The 22,336-nt window shown below is 47.5% G+C and overlaps 1 protein-coding gene across 7 annotated transcripts in view; it reads left to right on the top strand.

The window, feature by feature from the left end:
* The window catches only part of LOC144592139 (single-stranded DNA-binding protein 2), a 285,013-nt gene that overhangs the window by 178,772 nt on the left and 83,905 nt on the right, over positions 1 to 22,336 (top strand). For all 7 annotated transcript variants that reach the window (XM_078396547.1, XM_078396548.1, XM_078396546.1 and 4 more), the window contains one exon: positions 17,002 to 17,091. In XM_078396547.1, coding sequence (XP_078252673.1) covers positions 17,002 to 17,091 — 90 coding nt within the window. The remainder of the gene's footprint in view (positions 1 to 17,001; positions 17,092 to 22,336) is intronic.

Genomic DNA, 22,336 nt, shown 5'->3' with positions numbered 1-22,336 from the left:
TTTAAACAACAATGGAACATTGAAATTATGTCAATATTTCCATCTCTATTCCAGAGCAACACGCGTTCTCTGGCCTTGATTCTCAGAACCTTAAAAGGTGGCATTTCCAAAGTCAGACATGATGGAAATAGTACAATGAAAATATCACTTGCAAGGCTGTCCTCGTATCAGGAAGTGCTGAAAGAAACATGACATTGTAGGGACATACGGATTAGCGGGGGGGTCTCGAACCCTCGGTTGGGCTAACGAGTCACGGGATGCGGGAGCGCGAGGTATAGTAGTGTCTGGCGCCAAACTCAAGAGATTAGATTAGATTATGTAAGCAGTTAAGTAGTGGTGTCCAAAGTAAGTGCGCAGCTTGTTACGGTTTTTGCTATGAATAAAGACCTTTGGATAATAACGCTCGTTTTGGACTCACTACATTGGTGACCCGAACGTAAGAACACGCAGAATGTCGCAAGTGGGAGCGAGCGCGGGCGAGGCTCACCTACCGCCGTTCTGGGCCCATCAGCCGCACCTGTGGTTTGTACAGGCGGAGTCGCAGTTCCATATAAAAAAGGTGGAGAGCGAACAGGAGAAGTACCACCACCTGGTGAGCTGTCTGCAGGCGGAGGTGGCTGTGAGGGTCAGTCAATATCTGACCAGTCCACCCCGAACGGAGCAGTACGTGGGGCTCAAGAGGCTCCTACTGAAGAAATTCGGCTGGAGCCAGAACCAGCGGGCTCTGAAGCTGCTCCATCTACCAGCGTTGGGGCAGCGGCTGCCGTCCGAGTTGATGACGGAAATGCTGACTTTGGTGGGCGACCGTGCATGGTTTTCGAAGCAGCATTTCGAGAGAAGCTACCCCAGGACGTCAGGCTGGTGTTGGCTGACGTCTCGTTTGACGACCCGGGAACGTTCGCTGAGAAAGCCGACGTGCTCGTCAGGGAGCGGAACACCCGGGACGACTCGGTCAATAGACAATAGACAATAGACAATAGGTGCAGGAGTAGGCCATTCAGCCCTTCGAGCCAGCACCGCCATTCAATGCGATCATGGCTGATCACTCTCAATCAGTACCCCGTTCCTGCCTTCTCCCCATACCCACTCACTCCGCTATCCTTAAGAGCTCTATCCAGCTCTCTCTTGAAAGCATCCAACGAACTGGCCTCCACTGCCTTCTGAGGCAGAGAATTCCACACCTTCACCACCCTCTGACTGAAAAAGTTCTTCCTCATCTCCGTTCTAAATGGCCTACCCCTTATTCTTAAACTGTGGCCCCTTGTTCTGGACTCCCCCAACATTGGGAACATGTTATCTGCCTCTAATGTGTCCAATCCCCTAATTATCTTATATGTTTCAATAAGATCCCCCCTCATCCTTCTAAATTCCAGTGTATACAAGCCCAATCGCTCCAGCCTTTCAACATACGACAGTCCCGCCATTCCGGGAATTAACCTAGTGAACCTACGCTGCACGCCCTCCATAGCAAGAATATCCGGTCAATCGTGTCTCGAGGCCCAGCGGCAGTCGGGGGAGCGGCCGGGAGAGCGACGGCTCGGCCGCTATTTCGCAGTCAGCCAGGCAAGAAGGGGCTGCAGAACATGTTTATTGGTCGCGGGCACAACCAGCACGGCAGAATAAAAGCGGTTGGTGTTTCTTCCATCGGCGTTGGGGCAGTGACGCCCGAAGTTGCAGAGCCCCGTGTAAGTTTCCGGGAAATGCATGGGCCGTTCCAACGTAGCGGCAGTTTCGATTGGCCGTAATCGCCGCCTCTACTTGACGGACCAAGAGACCGGGATCGTGTTTCTGGTGGATACGGGAGCGGTGGTGAGTATTGTACCCCCCTACGGCTGTGAAGTTCAAGCGGGGGGGAAGGGGCCGCCCCTTATTGCAGTGAACGGTAGCGCCATCCGCACTTACGGTAAGAGGACTATGTCCCTGTCCTTTGGGTCTAGGACCTACCGTTGGAATTTCATCGTGGCGTATGTGGGCCAGGCCATTTTGGGTGCGGACTTCCTATGGGCGTTTTCGTTGGTCGTAGACGTCCACGGCAGCGGCCTGCAGCCCTCGGCTGACGAACGGCCCCGAAGTACGGGGCCTGCGGCCCCTCCAAGCGCCGCCCCACCCAGTTCAGCGATCCAGGCCATCACGGCCCCCGGTCAGTTCGATGCGGTCCTAGCGGAGTTCCCGCAGCTCCTCGTTCAGCGGTTCGATGCACCTTCCGAGAAGCATGGGGTGGTGCATTTCATTCCGACCGAGGGCCCGCCGGTTTTTGCCCGGGCACGGCGCCTCCCACCCGAAAAGCTGGCCATGGCTCGAGAGGAGTTCTTGAACTTGGAGAGGCTGGGAATTGTGCGGCCTTCAAGTAGTCCGTGGACCTCCCCCTTGCATATGGTTTCCAAGGGATCTGGGTGGTGGAGACCCTGTGGGGATTTCCGACGACTTAACGCGGCAACACGGCCGGACCGCTACCCGATTCCGCACATACAGGACTTCTCAGCTAGCCTAGAGGGGGCTACAATTTTTTTCGAAGATCGATCTGGTGCGGGGATATCTGTCCATCCGCCGGACATCCCAAAGACGGCTTCCATTACTCCGTTCGGGTTGTTTGAGTGGTTGCGCATGCCTTTCGGCCTTAAAAACGCAGCTCAGGCATTTCAGCGTCTCATGGACCATGTGGGTCGAGGTTTGCCGTTCGTGTTCATTTACGTCGATGACATTTTGATTGCCAGCAGTTCGGTCCAGGAGCACTTAGTCCACCTCCGCATTATCTTCCAGAGGCTGCAGGACCACGGCCTGATTCTGCACCCGGACAAATGCCAATTCGGCCTGTCGGTGGTAGATTTTTTGGGTCACCGGGTTCCATCGGCCGGAGCCACCCCTTTGCCAGCTAAGGTGGAGGCGGTCCGCTCTTTTCCACGTCCTACTACCATCAAGGGATTGCAGGAATTCGTGGGCATGGTGAACTTTTATCACCGGTTCGTGCCTGCAGCAGCTCGGGTCATGCGCCCCCTTTTTCTATGCCTCGCGGGTAACCCCGCCGAGTTGGTATGGTCCGCATCTGCAGAGACGGCTTTTGTCGCGGTCAAACAGGCCCTCGCCAACGCCACCATGCTGGTGCACCCGCGCTCCTCCGCCCCCACGGCGCTGACGGTGGACGCCTCAGACGTGGCGGTGGGTGGGGTTTTGGAGCAGCAGGTCGAAGGTCAATGGCAGCCCCTGGCGTTTTTCAGCCGGCAGCTCTCGCGAGCCGAGCTCAAATATAGTGCGTTTGATAGGGAGCTTCTGGCCCTCTATTTGGCAGTCCGCCACTTCCGCTATTTTTTGGAAGGCCGTTCTTTCGTGGCCTACACGGATCACAAACCTCTGACATTCGCTTTTGCTAAGGTTTCTGATCCGTGGTCAGCTCGCCAGCAGCGGCACCTCACCCTAATTTCGGAGTCTACCACCGATGTCCGTCATATTGCGGGTAGGCTTAATATGGTTGCCATTCCCTCCGTTGCCGTGGTAGGCGGACAGGTGGATTTCCAGGGGCTAGCGGAGGCTCAGTGCCTGGAAAAAACGGCCGAGGTGTACGCCTCCACAGCCTCGGGACTGCGTTTGGAGCAGGTGTCTTATGGCCCCACAGGTACCAAGTTGTGGTGTGACGTTTCCCTTTCACGCCCTCGCCCGGTGGTGCCTGCCGCCCTGCGGCGTAAGGTTTTTGAGGCCATTCACGGCCTGGCACATCCGTCCATCAGGGCGACTTCGGCCATGGTGGCCGCCCGGTTTGTCTGGCACGGCCTGGGCACGGGCCTGTATTCCGTGCCAAACCTCCAAAGTTCATCGCCATGTCCAGCCCCCATACCAGAGATTCAAGGTTCCCCCAGTCCGTTTTTTCCACATCCACGTGGATTTGGTGGGTCCATTGCCTTATTCCAGGGGTTATACTCATCTCCTGACGGTGGTGGATCGGTTTACACGTTGGCCGGAGACACTCCTATTGTCGGACACCTCGGCGGCCTCCTGTGCACGGGCCCTGGCGTTGCATTGGGTGGCCCGTTTCGGCGTACCGGCTATCATCACCACAGATCGGGGAGCCCAGTTCACCTCCTCCCTCTGGGCCGCGCTGGCACAGTTGTATGGGTCTCGTTTACAGCAGACCACCGCCTACCATCCCCAATCCAACGGGATGGTTGAGCGCTTCCATCAGCAGCTGAAGGCGTCCCTCTGTGCCCGACTGACCAGCCACGATTGGGCTGACCAGCTGCCTTGGGTCCTCCTCGGCATTCGTACGGCCCCAAAGGCCGAGCTAGGCACGTCCTCGGCCGAGCTCGTCTACGGTTCGCCCCTGCGGGTACCAGGTGACATCCTCCCTTCCGCCCCCGCCTTGCCGCCGCCCGTTACGTTGGTGTTGGGTTCCCTCCGGGCACGGGTGGGTTCACTGGCTCCAGTCCCGACCTCCTGGCACGGAAGCACGGCGGTCCACGTCCCGTCGGACTTGCGGGACTGTGATTTCGTGTTCCTACGGAAAGATTCCCACCGCCCCCCTCTTCAGCCGGTTTATCAGAGCCCGTTTCAGGTACTTAAGAGAGGGGCTGTCACTTTTACCTTACAGGTGGGTAATCGCCAGGAGCTCGTTTCAGTATCCCGGCTCAAGCCGGCCCATTTGGACCAGGACCTCCCTGTGTCGGTGGCCCAGCCGCCGCGCAGGGGCCTGCCAATGGCCGCCCCCCTGGTGCCGCCAGCGGCGCCTTGTTTGCCACCTCTCAGCCCCCCGCCGCCTATGGTTGGGCCCGGGCCCCCGTTCCCGATCAAGCGCTCTCCGTCGCCTACGCCCTCCGCTTCCGTGGCCCCTCCATCACCTCCGGCGGCGGCGGCCTCCCCGCCTCCCGTCACATTGGCGGTATCGGTTTCCCCCCTCCGTACGCGTTCCGGGAGGTCCGGGCACCCGTGAGGTATGGTTTCGAGGGTTCTGGGGGGGGGTCATGTAGGGACATACGGATTAGCGGGGGGGTCTCGAACCCTCGGTTGGGCTAACGAGTCACGGGATGCGGGAGCGCGAGGTATAGTTGTGCCTGGCGCCAAACTCAAGAGATTAGATTAGATTGTGTAAGCAGTTAAGTAGTGGTGTCCAAAGTAAGTGCGCAGCTTGTTACGGTTTTTGCTATGAATAAAGACCTTTGGATAATAACGCTCGTTTTGGACTCACTACAACATTACAGTTTTGTCTTTTTCCCATTCTTTCATTGAAATTTACTGGAAGGAACTAGAATTGTGGCTTTGAATTAATTGGTTAAATTAATAGCATGTCATCTCAGTTGATTAGTATGGGTGTCAGGGATTATGGGGAGAAGGCAGGAGAATGGGGTTAGGAGGGGGATTTAGATCAGCCATGATTGAATGGTGGAGTAGAATTGATGGGCCGAATGGCCTAATTCTACTCCTATCACTTATAACCTTATGGCCTTAGTTGGGCATTAATTGGATATAATTATAGAAGGTAAAATGACAAACATCATTGTAGTGAATATTTTATGCTGTGGTGTGTAGAGTAGGCAGCGTTCTCTGGTATGAACAGGAATCAGGATATATTGACATCTTGGTGTTGAAAGTTGCATTGAAGAACCCCAAATACATAATTTCCTGCCACTTCTCAAATTTTGATATTCCCCTCTCTGATCACATCAGTCTGAAGAAGGATCTCGACCCGAAACGTCACCCATTCCTTCTCTTCAGAGATGCTGCCTGACCTGCTGAGTTACTCCAGCATTTTGTGATATCTCTGATCTCATGATCTGTCCTGAGCAAAGGCCTTGGCTTCATTCCCCCGACAATCCCATTTTAATGAATTCTAAGCTCTTCATTGAGCTCTTCTTCCTCTGCCTCCATTTCTTCAGGCAATTTTACCTTAGACCATGGACCTTTTTTCCCCAAACAATCTGAAACCTTTCTGGCCACTTACCTTCTCTAGATCTGTTTTATTGTTAATCCCAACATGTCAATGAATGGGATTTTTCCAAACAGTTTTCTCATTCTGCCTTAATCCCTACAGAATTGGCAGCACTCTACTCACTGAGTACCTGATATTGTGATCAAACTTTCTGACCAAAGCTCATACTGAAGACCAAAGCTCAGTCTGAAGAAGGGTCTCGACCCGAAACGTCGCCCATTCCTTCTCTCCCGAGCTGCCTGACCTGCTGAGTTACTCCAGCATTTTGTGAATAAAGCTCACACTGATGTAGTTTGGCCAAATATCAACTTTCCAATATCAACTCATACTTTCCACTGGACTGTGCCCTACCAAACTACATGAGGCCAATGTCTCCCCGACAGCCTCTAACTTTATCTCCTTGTGAGATCTTCCTCCACAACCTCCAGCTTTATCATCCCTCATCCCCACACACCCTGCTTCTACCTCCTCCCCAAAACCACAAGCAGGACACTCTGGGCAGTCATAGTTCCAGTCTGCTCTTGGACTTTGAATTTGTTTATTCCTCCACCTTTTTTCCTTGCCACAGTCCAATCCTACCAGCTCTGTGACATTTCTGCTGTCCTCTGCCACTTTATCAGGTAGTAACTCAGCACCTCATATTTCGCCTGGGCAGTTTGCAGCCTGGTGGTATGAACGTCGACTTATCCAACTTCAGATAGCTCCTCTGTCCCTCCCTTCCCCTCCTCCTTCCCAGATCTCCCTCTATCTTCCTGTCTCCACCTATATCCTTCCTTTGTCCCACCCCCGACATCAGTCTGAAGAAGGGTCTCGACCCGAAACGTCACCCATTCCTTCTCTCCCGAGATGCTGCCTGACCTGCTGAGTTACTCCAGCATTTTGTGAATAAATCGATTTGTTTACAATCTCTTTACATCTTTAACTCATGCCAAGGTAGTTTGGTCTCTTGATTTGTTATTTAAACTGAATTTTATCTAGTGTGCTACAATGCTAAGAACTATACGCTGCTCTCCGTATCTTCCCTATTGCTCTGTCTGTTGTGCTTCAGTCTGACTTGATTGTGTTTAAGTATAGTATTAACTGATCTGATTGGAAAGCATGCAAAACAAAGCTTTTCACTGTTCCTCAATACAGGTGGCAATAATAGAACTAAACTGAAAGCGAAATATTCTGGTAGGCAGAATAAAGAGAGACAATGAGGGACAACTTGATCTAAATAGTAGAATTTTCTGGAGGGATTAGAAAATTCCTAGTGCATGAGAGTAAATTATTGAGGTCAGCAAGACAAATTGAGAAGCTTGTTAAAAAACATATGCGATTGTTGGCTTTATTAAAAAGGGGGATTGAGTGCAAAGTAAACTTTATAAAATTCTAATGAAAAAAGCTTTAAATTGAATTTGTTATAAAATTGTCGAAAGTGATAAGTTGATAATGTTAAAATATGAAAAATGAAGGGATATTGCTATCTTCTAATGCTTCTGTCGTTAACAACTGTAGTTGATTTGTTTATAAAGTGATACGGTTTTGTTTTCAGTTCTTCCCAGGGTCAAAGTTTCCTTGTTGTTTGTCATCAGGCAGTAACTCAACTAACTTCTTCAGTAGCTTCTTCAGTCTGAAGAAGGGTCTTGACCCGAAACGTCACCCATTCCTTCTCTCCAGAGATGCTGCCTGAGTTACTCCAGCATTTTGTCTACCTGTGAGTAACTCAACTAATGTTAGTTACACAGCTGCTGAAAGTCAGAGGTTTGCAAAAATCTGATAAGTCCATTATTTTGTATCGAAAGAATGGTTAATACCCGTGAATTTCCCTGGTTTTCATATCTATCCAAATCAGTGGAAGTGTTTTTTGAGCAAGCCACAGATCAAAAAGGGCATCAATTTATTACTTAATTTATTATTACATTTTTTGTAGTACAAATAACAACAGCTTATTTAACAATGAGCAGTTTTACAGTATTCAAATTATTAAAATAACCTTGGGAAATTTATATTTACTTTGTGTGTATACAGTAAACCCTCGTTTTAATGGACCTCTTTATAATGGATTTCAGTTATGGAGGACGAACGTATCGATGCCTGTCCACGCTACCATCGGCTCACACCCCTTCCCCAACCATTTGCAACACTGGCTACACCCGCTCCACCTTGGACCGCGACACCTCCTCGGCCACTCGCTTCGCCGGCCGCTCACGCCACCCCCCCCCCCCCCCCCCGTGCTGCACAGACCGCCTGCGCCGCACCCAGCTTGTGCCGCCTCTGGCCACTCACAGCACAAACCACTCGCGCGGTCCCCGGGTGGCACTGCACCCAGCTTGTGCCACCTCTCTGGCCATTCACAGCCCAGGCCGCTCGCACCACCTCCGGGTCGCGCCGCAACCAGGCCGGATCTGCTGCTGCACCCGCCACTACCGGCCGACGCAGCTTCCAAACCGCACCTGCCGTCGCCATTGCGAGACACTTGCCTGTAGACAGACCGTCCCGCTGGTCGCGACCATAAACCCTGCCGATCCTCGCCTCTCCCCTGGCCGCCAGCAGTCGGGAGAGGCCCAGTCCCAGACCGAAGGTCTGAAGAAGGGTCTCGACCCGAATCATCATCTACCATATTCTCCAGAGAAGCTGTCTGACCTGCTGAGTTATTCCAGCACTTTGTGTTCTTTTGTGTATTAATCAGCAACTGCAATTGTTTGTTTCTATGATTTATGCAATGATAATATCTTACTCGGTTACAGCGGGCAATCAGCAAAAACGGACACCATTCCATCCCCCATGGTCCATTATAATGAGGGTTTGCTGTATACAGATGTAGATAGTGGGGTAGATATTTGTTAAAGTTAGCAGCTCCATTCAGATTTGCCTACCATTAAATATTTAACTGAACTCGGGCTTGACCCTCTGATCAAGTTTACCTACCAGAACAAAAATTCCAGTCAAATGAATGCAATGGAATGACTCATTTAATTCTAGTAGTCCAGTCATAGAACATAGAACAGTACAGCACAGAAAAAGGCATTTGGCCTACCAGGTCTGTATGGAACATAATGCCAAATTAAACTAGCCTCCTCTGCCTGCATGTGATGCATATCATTCCATTGCCTGCAAATCCATGTGCCCCCACCTAAAAGCCTCCTAAATGCCACTATTGTATCTGCTTCCACCACCATGCCTGGCATTGTTTCCAGGCACCTACCATACCCACCGTGTATGGAAAAAAAATTGACCCTCTTTAAGTTTTCACACTCTCGCCTTAAAACTGTGTACTGTAGTATTTGACATTCCCCCAAGAAGACTTAATACAAGCTAATGTACAAGCCCTCTCCCTCTCCCTCTCCCTCTCCCTCTCCCTCTCCCTCTCCCTCTCCCTCTCCCTCTCCCTCTCCCTCTCCCTCTCCCTCTCCCTCTCCCTCTCCCTCTCCCTCTCCCTCTCCCTCTCCCTCTCCCTCTCCCTCTCCCCCTCTCCCCCCCTACCCCTCTACCCCTCTCTCTCTACAATGTTAGGCCCACCTTACTCACCATTGATTTGCGGTTCAAATGGTTGTTATATTCTAAAAGTTATTCACTTTTTAAACTTTAAAAATCACTTTTTAAACTTTAATAAATCCCTTTTCCACTTGCCCTGCCCATCAGCCGTGCCTGCACAGTAATCCCTCTGTGTTCGACGTCACAATGGGAACCCAACAGGTCTGAGCATGCCCATTGATCTAATACAGATGCTCCCCGACTTACGATGCTTCGAATTACGATATTTCGATTTTGCGATGGTGCAATCAGCAGCGACCCTTAGCGAGCTGCAACTCGCTTCCGGCCACGTGATCAGGTGTATTAAATGCATTTCGACTTACGATATTTTCGGTTTCCGATGGGTTTCTCCATCGTAAGTTGAGAAGCACCTGTACTTACGTGTTTATCTTGCGTCACAACAGTAAGATGGCTGCCGGATCCGCCCATGCGCAGTTGGGGAGGGTGGGGGGGGGGGATATGGGGGGTTGGGGGGGGGGGTGGAGTGGGTGAGTTGGAGGGGGAGTGGGGGGGGGGAGGGGAAAGGGGGATTGGGGGAGGGGAGTGTGCTAGACCAATACAGGAGAGATTTGGACCCAACGGGTCCACCCGATTCTAGTTATAAAATAAAGATTGCAATGCAAATTTGATTTTAATTATGAGGGAGGCCTTTACTTATTCTCTTCTCTGCCTTAATAATTTTGCTGCCAATCACTGGAGAACTTATTGCTTGCAAACTGTTTTCTATCATAACTTAAAATAGATTACAGACCACTTCTCATCATATATTCTATTTTCACTATTCACCAGTTAAGTAAAAATCATCTTAACGTAATAAGTCCTTTGCAATGATGTCACTGATAATTATGTCTATGATCATTCATATATATGTATATATATATAATGTGTGTGTATGTGTAAAATTCAATATATATATATAACAGGTATAACAGAGCTTTATTTGTCGTTCGGCACCGAAGTACCGAACGAAACTACATAGCAGTCATAGAAAAGAAGAACACAAGACACATAACCCCAACACAAACGTCCATCACAGTGACTCCAAACACCCCCTCACTGTGATGGAGGCAACAAAACTTCCACTCTCTTCCCCACGCCCACGGACAGACAGCTCGTCCCCGACCGACCCGCACAGTCCCCGCACCGGGCGCTGAAACGTCCCGCGGCCGAACCGGGCGATGAAAGGCCCGCGACCAAGCCTTGCGCAGCTAAATCCAGTGGCCGAGCCGCACCGGGCGATGTAAAGTCCCGTGGTCGAGCCGCACCAGCGATGTTAAGTCCCGTGGCCGAGCCGCACCGGGCGATGTTAAGTCCCGTGGTCGAACCGCACCGGGCGATGTTAAGTCCCGCAGTCGAGCCGCACCAGCGATGAAAAGACCCGCAGCCGAGCCGCACCGGGCGATGTTAAGTCCCGCAGCCGAGCTGCACCGGGCGATGTTAAGTCCCGCAGTCGAGCCGCACCAGCGATGAAAAGACCCGCAGCCGAGCTGCACCGGGCGATGTTAAGTCCCGCAGCCGAGCTGCACCGGGCGATGTTAAGTCCAGCGGCCGAGCCGCACCGGGCACTGTTAAGTCCAGCGGCCAAGCCGCACTGGGCGATGTAAAGTCCAGCGGCCAAGCCGCACCGGGCGATGTTAGGCCCCGCAGCCGAGCCGCACCCCGCGCCGTGAGGAAGAGAAAAGTTCCCCCCCACACCACCACCCCCTCCCACACATACACAAAAAAATATATAAAAATATATAAAAACCATCCCAACACCGACACACAACAAAAAAAAAAGGAAAAAATACGAACAGACTGCTAGTGAGCCGCTGCCGTTAGGCGCCGCCACTGGAACTGGTGTGTGAGAAATATATATTAAAAATTATATTATAGAAAGCATATATATATATGTATATAGTAAATTATATATTATTATATACATATTACAAATATATATATATATATATATATATATATATAAAATATTAAAATTTTGAAAAATCGAATTGCTATGGCAGTTGCAAGCCAGAAAGCGCTGAAAAAGCCCAAATCCAAATCATGGAAGTGTTAAGCAGCCTGTTATCAGCAAGCACAGAAAAACTGCTCAACCGCACCAGGCCTAAATGCTGTGAGATAGATGATGAACTGTGAAAGCCTCTTGCATTCATTTTACGTAAATAGGCCTGAGGGAGAGAAATTGCAGTAGTCAGGAAACAGATGGCAAATGCTTCTGTGATGATCAAAAAAATCTTAAGAATTCTACAACTCCTCATATGCAAGTCGGGGTGCTCTTACCTGCCCTAAATGACGGATGAAGCCACTCAATTGTAGCAAGCCGTTATGACACAATACAAATAAAACTGGACTGCTTGCATGAGGTTGACCTAGACATTGGTTTTGGACACAGTGGTAGATCCTGCAAAGTTCTCCTCCCAATGTTGCAAGAGCTGTGCTACGAATGATCAAGTGATGTTGTTCCTCACAGGGCCATCTTTCATCCAATGTCCCAGGTTCCTCCTCTCCACCAGCTGGACAGACTTGCCGGAGGGGGACCCGGAGTGGGAGGGCCACTGATAACAAAGGGGTCACGACATGGGAGGGACGAAGAAGGGATGAGTACTTTTTGTCATTTTGTTGGCGCCTTTGTGGCGACTCTTTCGTGCACTTTGTGTGCAAGAACAAATAATTTCACTATACCTAGCTAGGGACAAGTGATTATAAGGTATCATCATCATCAGAGTTGTTGTTCGTCCTTCGGGTCTGAAGATGACCATGACTTCACTTTCAATCTTATTATTTTGACCGCTGATTGGGATCCCCGCCAGCCGTAGTATGCTGGCCGAGGTTGAAGTCATGACTTGCGCTTGACTTGGATTTAAGTGAGGGAGAGTTACGCAGATCGTCGGCCTCACTCTCTCATCCTGGCCTATCGGGTTCCAGCAGCAAGACATAGTCGAGACGGCTGGGGACAGGTCAGGATGCAGTGGATGGTCAGAAGTGTCCTACGTATCTCACTCTGCCCTGTTTGCGCTCCACGACGCTTTGCTGGGATCGTCTTTCTGCCCGTTGAACCTTCTGGTGGTTTCCTCCGCGCAATCTGCCGAACCCAGGCTTCACATGCTAGGTAGACAAGCCCTAAGCCGCTGGAACCAACGACTTGCCCACTGTACTTGTGGCATGCACACAAGACAGTGGAATCATCAGAGTTAGCAGCGTGATGATTATACTGGCAGATGATAGTGGCCCTGAGAAACTTCAATATCCAAAGAGTCACCAGGTATAGCGTGCTGCCAAAATGCCAAATGATTCATTAAATTCACCAATGGTCCCTCTTTGTTCTTGGGGCCTCCCCCCCCCTGATAATCCATCAGCAGCAACATGGTATATTTCACCACAATGTCAGTTTATGGCTTGCAGGTTCCTAATTCCATCATTACCATCAGACCATGGGACCATTACTTGGTGGTCTCTCGGATCTGATATATTTATTAGCATGTTGTAAAACGCCTGTAGTCTTCAGTGCCTCGGTAACTTTATCCTGTGATTATTTAAATGATGATGTAAAGATTAATCTAGACACAAAAATCTGCTGATGTTGGAATCTTCAGCGGAAAACATAATACTGGAATAACTCATCGGGCCAGGCAGCATCTCTTGAGGGAATGGATAAGGATGTTTCAGGTTGGGATCCTTCCTTAGAGTCTGAGGAAGGTTTCCAAAGCAAAATTGCACCTATTCATTCCCTCCACAGCTGCCACCTGACTTGCTGAGCTACATTACATTTGATTAATCTAGACTTGTTTTTTTTTTTTAATTGAGTAAAGATGAAAATGCTAGATTTCTGGGTTTGGGAGACCAAAATTAATTGTTTTCTTATTTTTGATCATTGCACAGTGTTTAATAGTTGTTGGCTAACATCACGATAAGGTGAGATGGTATTATCTCCGATAGTTAAATATCCATTGATGTTTGCCTTTCAGACTCAGTCTATTCTTTAGTCATGAAACATGCAGTTGTTGGAAATCTGAAATAAATACTGAAAATGTTGAAAATATTCAGCAGGTCAGGCAGCATCTGTGGACAGAGAAATTCTTTTATTTCTCTTTTATCAGAATTTCATACGAAACAAATCACGAGTTAGTTTAGCGTTGTAGCATAGATGGATAGAACACCTGTGACAGGATGAGGCTAAATTGTGGCCATTGGGATAAATTGTAGAGATCGTTCAATCAATGGATTAATGGGGACGTTTAGAATGTGTTAATCTAACGTTTTACATTTCATGTTGTAAAATCCGGAGATGCAAGAAAGCCCAGAACGCCAGGGTGTGCTTTTTGAGAAATTAAAATAAGTCAAATGTCATGATTGGATGACATGCGGTAGAAATGGCTAGCCCTGATACATTCAGAGGAAGTCCATTACCTAAAGTTGTAGTCCAGAACGTTGCAACATGACCAGATGAAAGATGAGGTGCTGTTCCTTGAACTTTTCTCGGGCCTCATTATAGCGCTGTTGGAGGCCACAGACGCGGTGATCAAAGTGAGAGAATGTTGGATAATTAAAACGGCAGTAAGGTCAGGAACATCTCTGTGGACTGAACATAAATGCCACACAAAGTATTCACCCATTCTTGTGTTTGGTTTATTCAAGGTAGTGAAGGACATATTATGAACACTAAATGCAACGCATTAGACTGAAAGAACTAAAGTGAAACAATGCTTTACCTCGTGAGACTGTTTGTGCTCCTGGATGATTGGAGGGCTGAAGTGAAAGGACAGGTTTTGCATCTGCTGCAATGGCAAAGGAAAGTGCTGTGAGAAGGCGAGGAGTTAGTGGTGATAAATTTGTCACGAAGGGGGGGGTGATCCTTTCAGCATACTGAAACGGGAAGGGGAGGGAAATATGTGTCTAGTGGTGGAATCTTGTTAAAGCTGGCATAAATTGAAGAAGATGATTCATTAATCAGGGAAAGCCACAGTTTGGAAAGAAAGAAGACATCACTGAGGAGCCCGTTTGGAACAAATTCAGCAGAGACGGAGGAACTAGGAGAATGGAGACAAGGTGGGAGGAAATGTAGTCATGGTAGATTTGGGAATCTGGTGATAGATTTTGTGGCTAGCCATCTGACAGGAAGATCTAGAAATAGGAGGGAAGGCTCAGAGATTGTCCCGGAGAAGGGAATTAAGGGGAGAGTATTAGGGGAGAATATAATTAAGTTCAGAAAGTGATTATATTTTTCTGTTCCAATGCACAAAGCAGCACTAATGCATTCATCTATAAAGCTGAAAAAGAGTTGAAGGAGAGAGCTCAGGCTCAGATGAAACACATAAATCCCACAAAAAGACAGGTGTGGCTTGGTGCCATAGGAGTTCCCATTGCTACACCTTTGATTTGGACAAAATCAGTCGAGGTGAAGGAGAATTTGTTGAATGTGAGAATTGATTCAATGTGAATGGAGAAGAACTGGTGGGGAGAGGCAAAAGGGCATCAGACTATTGTGATTTTGGATGGAGGTCGAGAGGGGTTACCTATAAATGGAAAAGATGAGCTGCTTGGAACCAGGCAAATGAAAACTGTCAAAGTGGTGGAAGGCACCCGAGGCATCATGAATGTTTGTAAGACAGGCCTGGAGCAGGAGAAAAATGATGGAGTTACGGTAAGAAAAAATTAGTTCCATCGTGCTAAAGGAGGCCAAAACAATGGGCCTGCCTGGACACTCGTGCTTGTGATGGAGGGGTAGAAACAAACTGTGTGGGCTGGAAGACAAAGAGTTGGAAGATATAGTGGGAAGATTCCCTCAGGAAATGAGGTCCATCACAGTTAATTAAACAATGGCTTTTTGGTCAGTGGAGGAATATAAGGGTGTGTCTGAGAGCTCACCCAGGAACACTTCAATTATCCATTGCACTCCCACCCTGATTGCTTTTTCTGTGGCATATTGCACTTTTATAACAAGGCCCAACAAGAGCTTGAGGGACATCTTCCATCTGGGCCTGATGCAGCCTTTTGAACTCAATATTAAATTCTACAACGTAAGATAACTCACTCTCCCTCTTCATCAGAACTGGCCACTTCTGCTCCAAGTCATCCATTTGTGACATTGGCTCAGATTTTTGTTCTCCATTTGCATAGTCTGACCTGCTGGATGTGTATTATATCCTGTATTTTGCAACACCTTTGTGTTATCAATCTCAAAATGTCTTCATTAAAGCATTGATGGGAAGACCTCTACAACTTGTCCCTAAGGCAACCTTGGCCTTACCTAGTCAGAAATCCTGTTTTTGTTTTATCCATACATCATACCCATTTCTTTACAACTTAAAACTAGTTTGTTTTTCTCTCCAAGTTCTGATGGAAGGTCTTTGATCTGAAACATTGTCTCTGTTTCCACAGATGCTGCTTGACTTGTTGAATTTCACCAGCATTTTCTGTTTTAATTCCATAGGCATCGTTCTGGAGAAGGAAAGAGAAAAGGCATGCTTCCTATCTCTGAAGCTGCTATGTACAACATTATTTTGGCATCAATAATTTGAATCGCTAAAACTGGGAAGAAATTCTAGTTAGCGTTTCTCCTTTTCCATGCCCCTTCTAAACAGCAACTATCTTATCTAATAATCTGTTTGTTTTGTAAATGTTATGTGGATATTGAAAATAAGTATTTTGTTATTTCCCAATCACTTCCTGTGCTTCACTGTAAAGACTCAATTCAAGTCATTGTAAAGTACTTCACAATATCTTTTTGTGTGCATCATTTCACAGTCCTTTATGTTACATGTCATTTTCTCTTTGTTTTGCCCAGTTATATAATATATTGAAATTGTATATATTTTCATTTGTTCACTGTATTTGTCCTTGTGTTTTGACGCATGAGTTTAACTTTAATATCCAGGACTGTTGCTAAAAGTTTGGAACTGAAATGCTGACTTCTGCATAATTCCGTTCATCACCAACCACGCCACCCTCAACTAATTTCTTTACTCCCCTGACTTTTGATTCTTCTGAACTAAATCATTGGGTTAAAATTCTACTTGGATGGATATTAAATTAAACTTTTGTGAAATCATAATGGAAGTTTTAACTCAAAGATAATAACTTTATAAAGTTGGTATTTTTCAGGAAGCATCTTTGCCTCCAGTTCTGTGGAGATCTGTGCATTACTGTACAGATCGGGATAATGTACCAAATACAAATCCCTAAAAATGTTATTTTCCCTCCATCCATCTGACCCCAATGATTGTATTGTGCAATTAGCAATGCTATTTTGTAACGATTGTTGAAATATAATGTTTGGGAAAATGGACAGATGAGCAAATTTAATACATGATGCATTTAGCCATGATTGTCAGCTAAATCAGCCATTCATTATAGAGAAGCCTGTCTTTCAAAAGACCAGTTAGACATTTAAATATTGTTATGATTTTATGATATGCCTATGTAAACACTTGCTGCACATAAAGGATATATTTAGATTTGTTTTTGTCATGAGATTAATTGATTCAGAGCATGTGTTATTTTATTCTTTACACTTAGGAAGTATGCCAGTTCCTTGTTACAGGATGTAATGACACAGGAGTTGCCTTTCTTTACAGAGTGCAGCAGCTGCTCCCAGTCCAGCACTAGGAAACATTCCCCCAGGAGACGGAATGCCAGTAGGCCCGGTACCACCGGGATTCTTTCAGGTAATAAGAGACTTAAGCAGTAGGAGAAGGTTTTTAAAACTTACTTGATGATTTCTAAATAAGAATGAGATATGCTGAATCCTTCTAAATGATCACTGCAGATTATAATTGACTTGAAGCAGATGGTGGACTCAGGAACTAGTAGGATTACATACATAAATCTGTGTGGATTTATAGAGGTTTAAATTAAAGCACAAACACATTGAATTCTATTAATATTGCTGATAATTATACATATGTATTAAAGGGGTAGATTGGCCTAATATGAAGGAATAAAGTTGATGGACATTAATGGTACAGTTTCTGATGTGCTGTGATTTCTACTGCCGTAAATTAAAAAAATCCAAGCTTTCTAAGATTTTGCTCGTGAGCAGATTGGTTAGAGTGCAACTAGTTACTCTTGTTACTCTAGTTACTCTTGCCCTTTTTAACTGAACTTGACTTCATGTATTGCCTACACACTGGAAGTGCCATTTTCAAGACAAAATCTATATCTATATATCTATCTTCTATTATACTACTAAAACTCAGATCTTGTATATATGTATATATATCCGTATGTAAATATATGTCAGGGTGGGAGTGGAATGGATAATTGAAGTGTTCCTGGGCGAACTCTCAGACACACCCTTATATTCCTCCACTGACCAAAAAGCCAAAACGGTAAACCATAGCGCCACAATTTTTGCGCCACCTCAATGACCACTCTCGTGGCCACTCTTTATAACAAGTTTTATTTAAAACTCAGATCTTGTATATATTTGTATGTATATATATATATCTCTCTGAAATTTTGAAATTTGGTTGTGGATATGTGCACCTGCAGCCAAAACGGTAAGCCATAGTGCCACCTTAATCAACACTCTCCAGGCGACAGTTTAAAACAAGTTTTATTTAAATTGGTCTTATATTTTTTAAGTTAGAGAGATTTTAAAGTTTCAAAATTTCATTTCAAATTTCATTTCAAACCAAATTTTTCAAAGTGCTCTGCGTATGACGTCACAATGGGGCACGCACGACCTCTCTCCTCACTCGCCCGAACAAGATGGACGCCGTTAGCTGCCCGCCCACGGTCAGTGCCTCCCCTCGCCTCTCTCCCCACTCTCCAACACCCGGGGGACACTCCGATCAGGAGGGAGATGGTCGGACTGATGGTCCACTGATCCTTCCCTTCTGTCCCTTCAACCCACGGCGTCCCCGATCCCGCCCGGGCCCAGTGCCCCACACCATTACCACGACACAAGCACCAGCGGGCAGCTTCTTCCCCATCTTCAGTGGCCGCTTCCACCGACGGCGTCGTCGACGAGGGCCGCTGCCACCAACGGCCCCGTCGCGACTTCAGAAAGATGGCAGTCGCTCTCCTCCTCCACACGCCCCGCCATCTTGTGCGCGTCTCCCACCGCCGCGCAGTCCGCCTCCAGTAGTCCCAGGTCGGCCAGGCCAGCCGCCGCCACTGCTGGCCTCCAGTAGTCCCAGGTCGGCCAGGCCAGCCGCCGTCACTGCTGGCCTCCAGTAGTCCCAGGTCGGCCAGGCCAGCCGCCGTCACTGCTGGCCTCCAGTAGTCCCAGGTCGAACGGGCCGCCGATGCCGGCCTCCGGTAGTTGCAGCTCGCACCGGGCCACAGACGCAAGCACTCCCTCCTCCTCCCTGCACGCTCGGTAAGTGGCCTTCGCCGCCAATGGGTCCACGGAGGGGAGTGGGCGTGGGGGCCCAGTGGGTGGAGGGGAGGGTGGGGGTACGAGGGGAATGAGGGTGGGGGGAGGAGAGAGTGGGGGGAGAGCGGGGGTGGGGGGAGAGTGGAGGGGGTTGGGGGAGAGTGGTGGTGGGGGGAGGGGGGAGGGGGAGAGTGGGGGGGGGCAGGAGAAGGGAGAGGTGGTGGTGGGGGAAGAGGGGGTGGGGAGGGAAGGGGACAGTGGGCGCAGGGGAGAGTGGAGAGTGGGGGGATGGGGTGGGGGATGAGAGAGTGGGGTGGGGGGAAAAGGGGGTGGGGAGGAGAGAGTGGGGGTGGGAGGAGAGTGGGGCTGGGGAGGAGGGTGGGGTGGGGAGGAGGAAGAGTGGTGGTTGGGGAAAGTAGGGGTGGGTAGGAGGGAAGATTGGGGGTGGGGGAGAGTGGTGTGGGCAGGAAGAGTGGGGGTGGGGGAAGGGAGGTGGGGGTGAGTGGAGGGGGGAATATGCGTGGGGAGGGGGGAATGGGGGTGGAGGCAGGGCTGGGGGGAGTGGGGGCAGGGGAGGGGCAAGTGGTGGTGGCAGGGAAGGGGCAAGTGGGGGTGGGTTAGTGGGGGAGGAGGGGGATTGGGTGGGGGCGTTGAGGGTGCTACACCAATACAGGAGAGGCTTTGGGTCCGCGGCTCACTCAGTGACACCCTCTTCCCTTCCCTGTTCCCCCTCTACGAAGAATGGGCCCAAAGGGTCCACTTGGTCTTGTGTGTGTTAAAACCCGCATAAACACAATGGCCGACAAATTTTAATGGACCCATTATATGGATATCATGAAGAGATGCAAATGATGGTTGTCAGAGTCGTTGATCGGGGCAGGTAGTGCCTCTAGAGTAGGTCTGACTTAAAGGTCATGATTTGGCAAAGATTAGCACCTGGGATGGCGTGAACAAAGCCCAACCTTTTGGAAAAACAGTGCCAGCAGGGGCCTATTGAGGGCAGCAATCAGGGAGCTAGAAGAGAATTGGGATTTTTTTCAGAAAAATGGTACCGAGGTAAAAACTATTGAATGGTACAGGAGGTTTAAGGGGCTGTCTGGCCTTTTCCTGCATCTATTTCATTTGTTCTTTGATGCGTGATGAAATTTCCGGGCACACAGGAGACTGCTGATGCTGGAATTTTGAGCAAAAAACAAATTGCTGAAGGAACAGAGTGGGTCAGGCAGCATCTGTGGAGGGGAATATACAGTTAAAGTGAGAGGATTAAAAGGATGATAGAATTGTTATAGTACAGAAGAAACCGATTAAAAATATTGAATATCCTCGCTACAGTGCCCTCCATAATGTTTGGGACAAAGACCTATAATTTATTTATTTCCCTCTATACTCCACAATTTGAGATTTGTAATTTTTAAAAAATCACATGTAGTTAAAGTGCACATTGTCAGATTTTTTAAAAGGGTAATTTTACACATTTTGGTGTCACCATGTAGAAATTCCAGCTGTGTTTATACATAGTCCCCCCATTTCAGGGCACCATAATGTTTGGGACACATGGTTTCACAGGCGTTTGTAATTGCTCAGGTGTGTTTAATTGCCTCCTTAATGCAGGTATAAGAGAGCTCCCAGCACCTCGTCTATCCTCCAGTCTTTCCATCACCTTTGGAAACTTTTATTGCTGTTTATCAACATGAGGACCAAAGTTGTGCCAATGAAAGTCAAAGAAGCCATTATGATACTGAGAAACAAGAATAAAACTGTTAGAGACATCAGCCAAACCTTAGACTTACCAAAATCAGCAGTTTGGAACATCATTAAGAAGAAAGAGAGCACTGGTGAGCTTACTAATCGCAAAGGGACTGGCAGGCAAAGGAAAACCTCCACAGCTGATGACAGAAGAATTCTCTCTATAATAAAGAAAAATCCCCAAACACCTGTCCGACAGATCAGAAACACTCTTGAGGCATCAGGTGTGGATTTGTCAATGACCACTGTCCGCAGAAGAGTTCATGAACAGAAATACAGAGGCTACACTGCAAGATGCAAACCACTGATTAGCCACAAAAATAGGATGGTCAGGTTACAGTTTGCTAAGAAGAACTTAAAAGGGCAACCATAGTTCTGGAAAAAGGTCATGTGGACTGATGAGACAAAGATTAACTTATATCAAAGTGATGGCAAGAGGAAAGTATGGAGGAGAGAAGGAATTGCCCAAGATCCAAAGTATACCACCTCATCTGTGAAACACGGTGGTGGGGGTATTATGGCTTGGGCATGTATGGCTACTGAAGGTACTGGCTCACATATCTTCATTGATGATACAACTGCTGATGGTAGTAGCATAATGAATTATGAAGTGTATAGACACATCCTATCTGCTCAAGTTCAAACAAATGCCTCAAAACTAATTGGCCGGTGGTTCATTCTACAGCAAGACAATGATCCCAATCATACTGCTAAAGCAACAAAGGAGTTTTTTAAAGCTAAAAAATGATCAATTCTTGAGTGGCCAAGTCAATCACCCGATCTGAACCCAATTGAGCATGCCTTTTATATGCTGAAGAGAAAACTGAAGGGGACTAGCCCCCAAAACAAGCATAAGCTAAAGATGGCTGCAATACCGGCCTGGCAGAGCATCACCAGAGAAGATGTCCAACAACTGGTGATGTCCATGAATCGCAGGCTTCAAGCAGTCATTGCATGCAAAGGATATGCAAAAAAATACTAAACATGACTACTTTCATTTAACATTATAGTGTCCTGAAACACTGTTGTAATTTCTACATGCTGAAACCAAAATGTATAAAAATAGCCTTAATTAAAATCTGACAATGTGATTTAACCACATGTGATTTTTTTCTATTACAAATCTCAAATTGTGGAGTACAGAGGCAAATAAATAAATGATGAGTCTTTGTCCCAAACATTATGGAAGGCACTGAATTTGTTGACTAATGCTGTCAGTCACATTCCGTAAACTATTTTCCCTGTTAGCCTGTAAATGACTTTCTTCAATTACCTATTTAATTCATATCTAATATTGTAATTGACTGTATCCACTGCTCGGATGGATAGTGATTTGTAGTTCATACCCACTCAGCTGAACAAAACAGCTTTTCCTCACATCACCCTGGATCTTTGGACTATACCTTTCAAACCTTTGTTCTGTGGTTCTTGATTCACCCACTCCTGTACAGCTCTCAGTTTACTTTATCTAATCCTGTATTTATATTCTACACTTCCTTGTTAAACCTTCTCTCAACTATCTTTCTTTCCATTGGAGTATACCCTGCTTTTCCTGTGTAACCTTCCAGTTTGAGGTCCCTTGTCCTGGGAACTTTTTTGTTCTGCCTCCTCTGTAAGATTTTGACTCCAGTTGTGATCTGACTAGTGTTTTATCACACTAATCACAACCTCCCTATTGTGCACAAAGCCCAGGATCGTTATGCTTTACTGACCAGAAGTTCTCTCATTTCCAGAGATGAATGCATTTATACACCATGATCTCCCTGTTCTTGCATACCCAATACATGTAATCTATATTGTTGTTCTTTCTGCTAAATATATTGTCTCACTCTTCCCTGCATTAA

Source organism: Rhinoraja longicauda, chromosome 3, assembly GCF_053455715.1.
Source record: "Rhinoraja longicauda isolate Sanriku21f chromosome 3, sRhiLon1.1, whole genome shotgun sequence".
NCBI classification, from domain to species: domain Eukaryota; kingdom Metazoa; phylum Chordata; class Chondrichthyes; order Rajiformes; family Arhynchobatidae; genus Rhinoraja; species Rhinoraja longicauda.
Note: the sequence above shows the minus strand (reverse complement) of the source record. Positions and strands in the feature narration are given on the sequence as shown.